Here is a 13,345-nt window from a genome sequence, read left to right as displayed (position 1 = left end):
ATAAACAAATAAGGTGATAGAAGACATCCTTGACGCAGCCCCATGGTGGACTCGAAGAAAGGGGAAGGTGTGCCGTTGACCAAGATAGAAAACCTTGGACCCCTAACACACCCCATGATCCAACCGATCCACTGTCTGTGGAAGCCGTACGCCTCGAGTGCCTGCTGAAGAAATCTCCATCTGATCCTGTCGTAAGCTCTCTCCATATCCAGCTTAATAGCCATCAAGCTACGTCGCTTCGATGCTCGCTGCAGATTCCACATCATCTCCTGGGCCAACAGAACATTATGGGAGATGTTTCTGCCGGCTATAAAAGCCCCCTGCTCCTGACTGATAATGCCAGGCAGTAAGGGCTTCATCCTACGGACCATTATTCTGGCCACAACCTTATACAAGGTTGTGCACAAACTAATGGGTCTGAAATGGCCAGGCTCCGCCGCCCCCTGACGCTTCGGAATGAGTGTGATGAAGGTAGCCTTTCAGTCATCCGGCATCCTCTCCTGAGAGAAGAAGCACTGAATAGCCTCTACCACTGCTGTCCGAATGATACCCCAATACTGTCGGAAAAAGAACGGGGGGAATCCGTCCGGACCCGAAGCCTTGTCTGGAGCCAAAGCCCAGACTGCCTCCTGAACCTCCTGTGCGGACACTGGTCGGACCAGGGCTGCGTTCTCAATATCCTCGATCCTCGCATCCACCCTCAAGGGATGGTCTCTGTCGCCGGACTCCTCATCCGCCGTCCATCTGTCATGGAAGAAGTCCAACAAAACCTGGCGAATGGCAGGTTCACCTTCCACCCGATGTCCAGACCCGTCTCGCAGCGAGTGGATAGTGCTCCGCTGCCTACGGATAATCGTAGACCGGTGGAAGAAACTAGTATTGCGGTCACCCTCATGTACCCACTGAACCCGAGATTTCTGTCGCCAGAAGATCTCGTGCTGCCGTAGTAGTGAGTGGTGGGTCGCTAGAAGCCCCCGGAGATCACCCATATCATCCACCGAGAGCTCACCTTCTAGATCTTCTTTTCGCTGCAACTCAGAGATCGCAGTCTCTACCCCCTCTACTCTCCGGAAGATGTCACCCACAGTCTCACGGTTCCACCGCCGAAGGCGCCTCTTGGCCAGTTCTAGTTTGCGCGACACCCGGTGCATAGCATCTCCACGCACCGGGATGCGCCATGCCTCACGGACAATGTCCCAAGACTGGGGGTATGATAGCCAAACCTTCTCAAAACGGAAGGGGCTATGATGACTAGGTCCCGATGATGTGGAAATCAGCAGGGGGCAATGGACTGAGGCGATCCGAGGTAGGTGACTAACCCTGCATGTAGGAAAACGGAGGATCCAGTCCGGGGACGCAAAGGCCCTATCTAGACGCTCCCAAACCCTAGCACTGCCGAGCTGATTATTGCACCAAGTAAACTGAGGTCCAGAGAACCCTAAGTCCACCAGGCCAGTACGCGACACAAAATCGCGAAACTCCCTTCTGTCCGCTCTATCCATAAAGGCTGCATCACCCCTCTTGTCGCTCGAACTCAATATGCAATTAAAGTCGCCAACTACAACTGTCGGGACACCCTGGGCGGTAAGGCTGGCGATCTCCTGCCAGAGGACTCTCCTGACCCTATAATCCGTGCTCGCATACACCCCACACAAAACCCATGGGGCAACATCCGGTGCCGAAGCAACCATAACTACCTGTTGGGGGCAGTTGTGGAAGACATCAAAGGTCGCCACCCCTCGCCTCCACAGTAGTAGGATACCTCCCGACAGCCCTCGAGAATCGACTGCGTATGACTCCCAGTCCCTCCCCAAGCGCCGTCTCAAACGTACAAGCCCCTCACCAGATAGCCGGGTCTCGCTGATGAAGCAGATCTCCGGACAATGAACTTGCACTAACCGTTTGAAGGATGACATGAAGGACGGCTTGGCCGCCCCCCTACAATTCCAGGCTAGGATCCTCATGGATCACAGTCCACGTAGTCGGCCTCTGACCCATCCTCCCCCTGGGCCGCGGGGCCAGCCTCAAGCGTGCTACCTGGGCCCTCCCGCTGCTCAGCAGATGCGACCTGCATGACTGCCGCCCTAATGCGCTGCACAGCAGTCGTGTGGTCCGTGTCCCCTCCCGTCACCATCGGTACGGCCTGACCCCCCTGCGAAGGCGGCACGATGTGGTCCCTGGCCTCGCTCCCACTGGGTGCATCCTCCCGCTGCTCATCTCCAGCCGGAGGCCAAGGGCCAAACCGAAAGACTCCATCATGGTCAGTGCCCACCCGCACGTCCCCAGGCTGAGCCCCACTCGTCACACCCAAAGTGAGATGATCGTTGTGTGCGGGGGGACCCAGCTCCAAATCTGCTCCCTGATGAGGACGCCTAAACCAGAAAGGCCCGGCTAGTTCCTCGCTCGGGCCCTGCCACGCAAGTCCAGACCGACCCCCCAGGCCCGTATATGAGTGGGCCTGTGGGCCTAAAGAGGCGTGGCCCAAAGAACCAACCGCGGGCTGGGCCTGAGGGCCCAGCGCCCGCGATTCCTCGGCAGACCGCGCGGCCCCTTGGCCGCGCGCATCATCGCACGGGCCCAGCAAATCCTGGGCCCGCACGACCTCAGCACCGGGCGCTTTCAGCGCGCCCGGCGCGTCCCCAGACTCCGGCGCGCTGCTGGCGCAGAGCGCGCCAACAACGCGTGTTGCGCCGACTGCGTGGGCCGCGCCCGCGTCGCGGATCACGCCCCGGCCCGCCCCCACCGGCCTGCGACCCCGGCGCCCGGCCTCGTGGGCCCGGTAGCGCTGGGGGGGCCCGGTTGGGTTCCCTCGGCCCACAGGTACAAGGGCCAGCTGGGCCCCCCGCCCGGTACCCCCAGGTGGGCCAAGGCCCGCCTGCGGCCTGGGCCGCTTCTGGGTTTTGGCCCGGGCCGCGGCAGCCCGGCTAGGCTCAGGATCGGCCCTGATCGGAGCCTTGCCGAGTCGTCGACTCAGCCCCGAGTCTCCAGACTCGGCCAGGAGGTCATCGGCCGAGTCCACCAGGAAGGGGCCGAGGGAGGTATCCGGGTGGCCATCCCCCCCAACGGCTAGTGGGGACCGGCGGCGAGCCACCTTCGCCGGCTTCTGCCAGCCATCGGTGTCCGCCGGGGACACCGGCGCAGTTGGTCGAGCTGCCGGAGACAGCGGCCGAGTCGAGGGCAACCCGGGCCCCGGGTGCGCCTCGGTCGTCTTCCCCGGCCACGGCGGCCGATTCTCCCGCAGGACTCGTTGCCGTGTCGCCACCATCCAGGGACCGTAGATCGGTCCCTGTGCGTTCTCCCCGACGCCCGGAGCTGGCTGGGCAGACCCGCCCCCCGGGTCCACCGCCGCCGCCGAGGCCGAAGCCGAACCCGAGCCCCCCTCGGCGCTAGCGGTCGCCGGAGAGCGGCAAGCCGCTACCTGGTGGCCCATACGCCCACACCGGGAGCACACCGGGGCATTTTCGAAGACGAAGGGCTGCCATCGCACCTTCATCTTCCCCTGGATCAGCACTCCCGGCAGCAAAGGTTTGGTGGTGTCAACCACCACCCTCACCCGGGCGAAGCCCATCGCCTGCCGCTGTTCTGTGAAGCTGTCCACAGCAACCGGCCGGCCCGCCCGAGCAGCTATGTAGAAGATGGTCGACGTCGACCAATATTCCGGCGGCAGGCGAGGCAGGCGGAGCCACACCGTTGCCGTCTGCACGGCCTGCTCATCGGGTTCAAAATCCGGCACCCAGGGGGTCATGGCGAGTAGTTGCCCGGCCACCACCCACGGGCCCTCGCTCATTGCCCGGTCCCGGTCCTCCGTCGACCGGAACCTCAGGGCGAGGTAGCCGTCCGCAAGCGGGACGGCCACCACCTCTGTCAGCTTAGTCTGGGCGGCGACTTCCTTCGCCACCCACTCGGCTGGGACACGGCGGCCGAAGCTCCGGACCACCGCTGCCCGCCCTTCCCACTCGAGCCGGGCCGCCGCGATCGGCTCCTCCGGAGGATGCAACACCTCCGGAAAGCAGCGGCTCAGCCGCTCGATCTCCGCGGTCGTGGGCCATTGAGTCACCCACGGGCCCGGCCTCGTCCAGGCTCCAGAACTCTTACCATTGCCTCTCGCCGCTCCCTCCGTTGCCGTCCCCGTCGATTGCTTCCCCCTCCGATCCATAGGGCGCCCTGCAAGGAAGAAGACGGTAAGTAGACCCTGTTCCGTCGAGCTGTTAGCAGGTCCCGTCGCTAGTCCCGCCGCCCGAATGAACGACCGGCCTCCCGCGACGCCGGAGACCACTTCGCCTAGGCCGGCGTCGACACCGACGGAGAGTTCTCCGGCAGGAAACTATCCCCAGAGCACTGTTCCGTCGTCAGACTGTTTATGCGTTCCTTACCCTTCCTCCTACTTCAAACTCCACCAATTACACTAAATTCACTCAAAAAGATCGAAAAGAAGAGAGAGAGAGAGAGAGAGAGAGAGAGTTGTAAGCAGATGAAGCGGTTGGCGTTTCGGCATCCGGTTCCACCAGAGACGTGACGTTAATGGATATATAAAAAGGTGGAAGGCCTCGTGATCACAAAGGTGACGAAACTTTTTGCTAGGTTCCTTCAGCCATATATACCCCAAAAGAGAGTATATATACCAATTATAATGATGATAGATATTGGAATTTAGTTTAAAGATGAAAAAAAGGAGGCAGTGCAGAATAAAGGCATATTTTGACGTGGGCTGGAAGGGAAATATCTCCTTTTATCTTCATCTCCATTTAAAAGTCTCCTTTATCCTTGTTCTGCATCTAAAATTCCTCATGGTTTCGTTGTTTCAGGTGCGAGGATGTGGATCACATTGGTATAAGGTACTGCAGGAATCCTAAGTAATGTTTTTGGTGCAAAAAGATTGGGTGTAGCAGCTTCACTTGCAGATAAAGAGAGCTTTTGCCTTCCATGAAGCCGGAACTGGAGGCGTGGTGGAGAATAGGGGTTGGAGAAGCTCAAAGTCCCCATTGCTCTTAATTCTAACTTGAAGCATCAGTACAAGGTTTCTATAATGTAGGCATTCTTCTGGTTTGGGGTGCTCCAAATTTCCTCTAAATAGCATTTGGAGCAGCATTTGAAGCTTTGCTGTTGACAATCAGTGGAGATGGAAGGTGCAAGGAAATTTTCTCGAGAGTCTTTATACTGCACCATGAGGAATTTTTTTTTTAACCATGGGTGAGAGTGGTTTTATGTTGAGCCCTGGAATCTTCACATTGAAATGGTCCTGCTGATCTAAAATACCATTTCTGGATTAAACTTCAGAGTTTACCTTAACTGATGTGTTAGGAGGATATTGTTGAACGAGTAGTTTCAAGTTTTGGTGGTGTTGAATTTATGGATTCTTAATGCTCCCCGCATAAAGATTATTCCGAACACCAGCTAATTGTTTCATGCGAAAAATTTTGATATATATCTGTGGCAATAAGTAGGAACAACAGCAAAATCAGAAGAAAAATAAGAACATACGATGGTTACATAGTTCGGTCTATTGATCTATATCCATAGATAGAGATGATGCAAAACCTCCAACAAAATGTTCCTTTATGTCTCTCCAAAATTTATAAACTCACGACGTACTCAACAAAATTCTAACTTTGTCTGTGCAAACGTTGGTGATTATAAATTCAAAGTTTATAGATTACAAATTTTAATAGATTACATAGAAATACTTGCCCGAAATATCTACAAAATGTGGCAGCTATTTGTGTTGAGAGCTCAAGAAGAGGATAGCGAGCTGCAACTTCTTGATAGGAACTACATGGCCTATTATTAGTTAGCTTAATTCTTGATTATTAAGCAAATCCAATCTGACCAATCGACCTTTGCACCAAATGGTCCTCACAATTGTGAGAAGAAACTGTTTCAATGATCATCACCAAATACCATACCTCCCACCCTAAGAATCAAAAAGATCACATAATGAAACAAGTCATCCAAACACTAAGATTATTCCAAACATGTAATGTGATTGCATCAGAAGAATACACACTCATTCAAGATCAAGAGCAAACTGGAACCCTTGAAGAAATGTCGGACCGTTCCTCCACTAACCACTAGATCATGATCGAGCGGCTCGGATCATTCTCGAGTGATGCTCTCCACGCAGCACCCTCCTCCCTCCGGAGTCCGGACCTCTCCTTCACGCGGCTCCCAACCGGGCCGTCAGGCCGCTTCTCCGCCAACCCAGGCCGAAACCCGAACCGGGCCCGCCCCCAGGTCTGGACCGGCGGGCGTGGACCACGTACGCCACCGCCGCCGCGGCGAGCAGGGCGGTCCCCACGACGCCGCACACCACGCCGGCGACCAGCAGCGCCACCCTCGCCCGCTTCCTCCCGGCGGACCGGTCCGGCCCGGGCGGCGCCACCCGCCAGGTCTCGTCGGTGGCGTTCCTCGCCTCGGGGAGCGCCACCGTGGGCCGTCCCTGGAAGAAAGCCGCCATCGCCGGGGACGTTGGGCCCGGGTCCTTCTGGTCCTCCAGCCCGTGCTCCGACGGCCGTATGTCGCGGGACTCGGATCCGACGGCCCAGATCGCGAGAAGGCAGAAGCCCACGGCGACGACGGAGCATGGACGGCAGAGATCTCGCCGCCGATTCACCGCCATCTTTTTCCTCTTCTCCCGATCTACTCCTCTTTCCAATTCTCTGCAACCTCCTAACCATCATATTTAATTATAACTTTTCCAAACTAAAAACTACTCGAAAAAAGCTTCTTCTCCGAACACTACGAGCCAAAAAAATTTCAGAACTTCACCAAAGCCAAAAGGGAGGCATTTGAGCTGATCTTTAAGGAAAAATAGTACTATTATTTTTTTTTATCATGAAGCATTTTTTACCCTTACAAACTGTTTGGATCCAACGCAAAGCAATTTTTTTCCTTATAAAGAGTTCGGATCTAAACCATTTCTGGGTAGATAATTCACAAGCACATTTTTGGAAAATAAAATAATAAAGAAGAGCAAAAGAAGCTTTTTGTTTCTTTTTTTTTCCCCTCCTGTTCAGAATCGATTCATAAAACAGTGAAATTATCTTTTGAATGCCAAGATCAACATGTCCAGAGCTCAAGCCCTCTCCCTAATTTTTCTCAACCACAAAAAAATTATTCCCTAAACTTCTTCCTTTTCTGATAGCAAAGAGAATAAACTTGATAATTTACCTCTTTTGAAGCAGTTTCTTGAATTCTGAAGGGGATCGGCTGTGGAAATCTACCCTCAACGAACCTTTGCTCTCCCCCCCATGACAGAAGGGAGTGGGACTTTCAGCTTATGTGCCCTATTTATGTGCAGAGAATAGCCTGGTACTAATAGTGAAGCTGATTTGACTGTGACAGTGTCGAAATAGGAAGAATAAGTGAAAGAAATTGTATTTTTTTCTATCTCCTCTCCGTTACAAACGCAAATGCGTATAAGGCTGGTGAAGTTTAATAAAGACGGCTAAATTCGGCACAATTAATCATAAAATAATTAAAATAAAATTTAATAAAAATAATTAAATTTGATATAATTAATCAATTAATGAACCTAATTAATGATATGGTTTTAACAGATAGGATGCCATGCTGTCTAATTTTTAAATTATTTTTTATTTATCTCAAGATCAAAATTATTGTTAAATATTAATTGTAATTGTAGAAATGTTCACGAAGTATTCAACAGCTTTGTTATTTAGGTCCTGTTTGGGAGAGCTGTTGGCAGTAGAGTAGAGCTATTGAAAGTAGAGCTGTTGGAAGTAGAGCTGTTATAAAAAGCTGTTTGCTGTTTGGTAACTATATTTCTAAAGTGCTGTGGCGCTTTAACATTTGTTTGATAAACGAATTGAGGAAGTACTTTTGCATAACAAAATAACTATAAAGGACATTACTAGTATTATACAATAGTACATAATAAAATATAATACATATTAATACATAAATATATGATATAGTATAATATTAATGTAATGTAATATAATATTATTATAATATAGTACTATAACATTGTATATTATAGGACAATAATTTAATATAATATTAAATTATTTAACGTAACATAATATTATATTATATTATATTTATAGTATAATACAATAATAAATATATAAAATATTATAATTATTAGTATAAATTAATTTTTCACTCTTTTGATGACCATTTGTCTCTCTAACAAATTTTCTAGTTAGGTGAAAAAATTGGTTAAATAATTACTAATATTTATTTTTATTTATTTAGTTATTATTTTATTTCATTAAAATATATTTATTTATTTATTTGTTCCTTTATATACATATTTATTTATTTTTTTTCTTTTTTTCTTTTCTTTTCTTTTTTTTTTCTCTTCTTTTCTTCTTTCTTTCCTTTACTCATGACTGGCTTTCAGAAATCTTTGTTAGGTACAAATTTATGGGGATGTTTGCAATTGCCAATGATGTCGGTCTCATTGCTTGCCTGTTTCTTTTCCGCTTTCTCAATGCACAGTCTGATATGAAAAATATATAATATTTTTTTTATATTTTTAATTAATAAATTTACTGAAGGAATTCTTATATTTTTATTTTTAAAAAAATTCTGGAAATTTATGTTTACAATTTTTTGCTTGAGGGATTTTGATTAAGCATCATTTTTTTTTCAGAAATTAAGCATCAGGTAATCAAGAGTGATAATTTTCAGAAACAAAAAGTCTTTAAAAAAAAAAACTTATCAGTTAATCAGATAAAACCCAGAAACAAAAAGAAGGTAGATAGTTCCACTCATTTGAACCCGTGAAAGTGCATATCGTCAGGCTAGAGCACAGTTATTTCCTAGAAAAGGAAACCTTAGTGGGTCTCATTAGATTTAAATGGCCAAACATAAATAGAATCTTGACCTAATCTCTAATGCAATCTTTTAGGCATCCAATTCGTGAAAAAGATTAATCTATACATATTCATTTAAACTTTCTTCCATTCATATAGAAATAGAAAATATATCTGTGAAAGAAAACAAGCAACAATAGAAAACAACCCTATTTTTCTGCATAAGAATGAATAAGAAATGCAGGCGTACTTTTGTTAGATGCAAATATAAATATTAAAAAAATTTATTTTATTTGTAAATTATTAAATTTTATTTTCTTATAGACTCTAGGACTAGAAATTTGTGAGCACTCTAGCATTTTATTTTTATGCGAACACTTATTAAGGTTTTGGATCTATATAAATCCATTGCTACATAATTGAGAACACAAGTTTGGAGTATTGAGAATTAAAAATACAGAATGTTGATGATGGGGACATCAGAGCCCTTCATCCAGATGATCCTGAGCCTCCGGATTGAGCCAGACGCATTTATTTGCATTTAGGGATTTATTTGTGGTTTATTTTATTTCTGAGTTTATTTGCATTTTAGGGCTTATTTGTGGTTTATTTGTGTTATTTGTGGGCTTATTAGGATTTATTGTTGTGTAAGGGGGTTTATGCAAGTTGTGTATTTGTGCCCTATATATAGGAAACTATTTTCATGATTAGGGTTTAATGAATGATTAAGAATTTTTTTTCCCCCAGATCTTATTCTTCCTCCTCCTCCTCCCCTTCTCTTCTTCCTGTGTCTCTAGAACCTCTTCTTCCTTCTTCCTCTCTTGTTCTTCCTTCTTCTTCTCTTCCCCGCACTGGTGCTGCATCAACTTGGTATCAGAGCAACCGGTTTTGCTTCTATTGCCAAAGCCCCGATCCGTCAACAGTTTTTCTTTCCCTCGGTTACCATCAACAACAAGAACAGACCCCTTCCCTCTGTCAGTCCGCTCACCAAAGAAAAAAAAAAAAAGGATCACTGCCGAGTCTGTGAAGGCCCAGATCGACAGCCATCCGCATCCGACCCCCCCCTCTCTCGGTCTGTGTCTTCACCAGAGCAAAAAAAAAAAAAAAAGTTCTGCAGCCGAGAGAGAAGAAAGAGCCACAGCCCCTGCACCAGACTCTCCTTCGCGTCTCTCTGACTTGATCCATCAGTCGCCGCCGCTGCCCAGTGAAGGCCCGAGCCCACCGTCGGAGGAGCCAAATCCCACCACCCGTCGCGCCCACGGCCGCCTTCACCCCGCGCACAACGTCAGCAGCGCCACCAGCTCGCCCGCGCCGCCCACGGCCGACCCGTGGCAAACCCGGGAACACCAGCCATCCCCCGCTGCAGGTCACGGAGCCGCAGCCGTGACTGCCGACGCGTCACTGGAAGCGCCGCCGGCCGGAGCCCGTGACCGGCCCCGCCCGCCGCCATAGGTCCTAGAGCCCCGGCCACCGCCATCGCCGTGAAGATCGGAGCCTTCTCCCGAAACCATCGGGAGGTTGAAGAAAACAAACCTAACGGGTAAGATCCAAACCCGTTACCCGTTTCTCTGCTAGCCCGGATCCATTCCAAAAAAAAAAAAAAAAAAACAAAAAAAAAAATACACGTGCCTTGCACGTGAGGAACTAACGGGTTATCGGAGCGGTTCATGCCCGACAACCCGAATCCGACCGGATCCAAGGTTATAACAACACACGTGATCTCACGTGTCTCAAAAAAAAAAAAAAAACCAACCTCTGTTCTGCCGAAAAGGAAACCCTAGGGTTTCCACCGTCCCCTTCGCCGCCGTCGCCGAGCTCCGCCTGCAGCGCTGCCTCTGGCCGCTCCGCCTTTCCTCCTCGCCGCCGTCGTGCCACCCCTTCGCCGCCGTCGCCGAGCTCCGCCTGAAGCGCCACCACCAGCCGCTCCGCCTTTCCTCCTCGCCGCCGTCGTGCCAACCCCATTTCCGCCGCCTCGCCGAGTCTGCCGCCGCTCATCTTTCGCGGCAGCCTTCTCTCTGCCGCTCCATCTCTGTTGCGCCACCTCCGCCGGGCTCCGTCTCCACCGAGCCTCGTCCGCCGCCGCCGCCGTGTCCGCCTTCACTGCGACCCGAGGACGTCTCCCGTGAACGACACCGGACCCACGCCATCCTTGCCACCGCCACCCCGAGCACCACCACAGCACCTCCCCGACTTCGGCCGCCATCCCAACCGTCGCCTCCCTTATCTGCTCTCCCCCTTGGCCATCACCGTCGCCTCCCTCATCTGCTCTCCCCCTTGGCCATCCATCTTTCCCGCACGAACCAAGGCCCCAGCCGCTCTTGCTTCTGTACTGGCCCAAGCCCGTGCGCCATCAATTGAGCGCGGCCCAAGCCCAAGCGGCTGCAGGTCCGATCTCAGGCCCAAACTAGATTGTTCTTCAGCCCATTTCAACAGCCCCGGAAGCCTTGTGCTGTAGATGCAGGTCCATAACTCCAGCTAGCTCTGCCCGGCGCCAACTTCGTGTCCGAGACTCCACGAGCAGACGATTCTGGTTGACTGCATCCGCCACAGGTGATAGGTTTCTACTTTTTCTGGCTTGTTCATTTAATTATGTTCTAGTTCTCTTGCATGATAGCCACATTTTGAAAACTTATATTGCTGTTATAATTCAGAACATTGAACCTCTCACTTCCGAACCCGTCCTATTACCCTTTAAATCTTGACATTAAATTAGCACACCCTAGTAACAGGACGTTTCTCAACATTATTCGATCATATTGATTTAGGATCAGAACAACTGTACTACTTGATTGCAATCTAATTTCTTAAATTGAATAATCTTAATCCTTAATTCTGAATAACCGAAGTAAAAATCAGCAACATTTAAATTTAAGCTATTATTGTGAAGACTTGCTGATTTCTGAAATCATAATAGATTGCATTAGTAGGTTATCCTGCATCAAATTTGGTCCTACATCATAGTTATTAGGGTTTCATTAGTGACACTGCATTTCACATCATCACCCAGTGTCATCATTGCATGCCAACCTGTAGTGATATGGAGTACTATCTCAATCAACCTAAAACCCCTGTAGCTACCATGAATTCTGACATTTTGAGGTCTATCTTAGAACAGATCGTTGCCATACGGGCTGGATACAAAGAATTCAGACAAGAGATCCGTGAGCTCGTGCAACATTCTAGGACCCCTAAATCGCCAACCCCTGTTACAGCCCAACCTAAAATCGGTTTGGTCGCACCACCTGTAGTCCTTCCCTACTCTCCTAGGCACCAAACCCAATACTCTAGGTGTCAACATTTCGGCTATATAGCGCCCCAATGTTCCACTAAGACCTACCCGATTACTGAACCAGAAGTTAGGAACCAAGAGGCCGAATATGTCGAAGAAGTCTATGAACCAAATATAGAAGACTATGAAGAAGACTTTGAAGACGAACCTACAGAATTAGACTTTGTCCAAAATGATTCCCAAAGGGAGACTAGTGATCTAAGTACAACCAAGCCACTTCACATCACAACTGTGGAAGAGGTAGTGACAGATATTGAGAGCCAATCATCTGAATTGGCACTTGTAGCTAAAGTTACCCATGCGGAGTCCAACCTTGAACATTCCCCGGTAGTAGTTTCCCTTCTAGAGGAGTTTCATGATGCACTCCCTGATGATCTTCCGGATGCACTTTCTCCAATGCATGATATCCAACGCGCAATCGATCTAGTTTTCGGAGCATCTCTGCCCAACCTTCTACATCATAGGCTCAGACCGAATGCATATGCTAGGACCTGGAATTTAATGTTACCGACAGTTGAGTTTGCATGTAATAGTTCGGTTAACAAGTCCATAGGTATGAGTCCATTCGAAGTAGTGCATGATTACAAACTTAGGCAACCCATAGACCTGTTTTTCATGTCTCATCAGTATAGAGTCTTTGAGTCTGCACAATCAATTGTATCACATCCACATTCATTGCATCGAGAAATTAGCAACTGTAGTCACTTTAATAACTTAAAATATAAATCCCTTGCTGATTTAACTAGACGTTATAATGAGTTAAGTGAAAGAGATTACGTCATGATAAGAATTAGGTTTGAACGACTTTCTTCGGAAACGTTTAAGAAATTGCAAATTTGTAGTGCAAAACAGTTCAAAATCTTAAAGAAAACCAGTTCGAATGCATATGTTGTGGATCTTCCTGATGACTATGGGATTAGTGCGACATTTAATATTGAAGATTTAATCCCATACAAAAAGTTAATATTCATGCCTTCTGACCCCTTTATTGATATACCTACCCATGTTGGACACCCTGACCTCTTACCTGCTGTTGAGCCACCACCTTCCAAATCTCATGCACGCAGAGAACAAATAGAACATATATTGGATGAGCAGGTTATTTCAACCAGGAATGGTAGTTACCAACGTTACCTTGTTCGGTGGAAAGGTCGACCAAAGTCTGATGTGACGTGGATTTCCAGAGCACAGTTGCAGCGCTTTGACCCCGATCTTCTGGAGCAGTACGACAGCCGGCCAGACTTGTACTCGACGGGGTCGAGTTTTTCTCACCCGG

At 48.8% G+C, this 13,345-nt stretch overlaps 2 protein-coding genes across 3 annotated transcripts; both read right to left on the bottom strand.

The window, feature by feature from the left end:
- Positions 1-479: 479 nt before the first annotated feature.
- LOC120104570 lies at positions 480-1,964 on the bottom strand. Its single transcript, XM_039115908.1, has one exon. The coding sequence runs from the start codon at positions 1,962-1,964 to the stop codon at positions 480-482; it is 1,485 nt and encodes a 494-aa protein (XP_038971836.1).
- A 3,948-nt stretch (positions 1,965-5,912) lies between these two features.
- Positions 5,913-7,321, bottom strand: LOC103713832. Of its 2 annotated transcripts, none has more exons than XM_039115858.1 (2): positions 7,168-7,321; positions 5,913-6,656 (listed from the first exon to the last, which is right to left on the bottom strand). In XM_039115858.1, the coding sequence occupies exon 2, from the start codon at positions 6,614-6,616 to the stop codon at positions 6,155-6,157; it is 462 nt and encodes a 153-aa protein (XP_038971786.1). In that variant the 5' UTR covers positions 6,617-6,656; positions 7,168-7,321; the 3' UTR covers positions 5,913-6,154. The 2 variants fall into 2 exon arrangements, with proteins under 2 accessions (XP_038971786.1, XP_008799092.2); XM_008800870.4 differs by having other exon boundaries at positions 5,913-6,666; positions 7,168-7,292.
- Positions 7,322-13,345: the final 6,024 nt, after the last annotated feature.

The sequence above is a fragment of the Phoenix dactylifera genome, unplaced genomic scaffold (genome assembly GCF_009389715.1).
Source record: "Phoenix dactylifera cultivar Barhee BC4 unplaced genomic scaffold, palm_55x_up_171113_PBpolish2nd_filt_p 000026F, whole genome shotgun sequence".
NCBI classification, from domain to species: Eukaryota; Viridiplantae; Streptophyta; class Magnoliopsida; order Arecales; family Arecaceae; genus Phoenix; species Phoenix dactylifera.
Note: the sequence above shows the minus strand (reverse complement) of the source record. Positions and strands in the feature narration are given on the sequence as shown.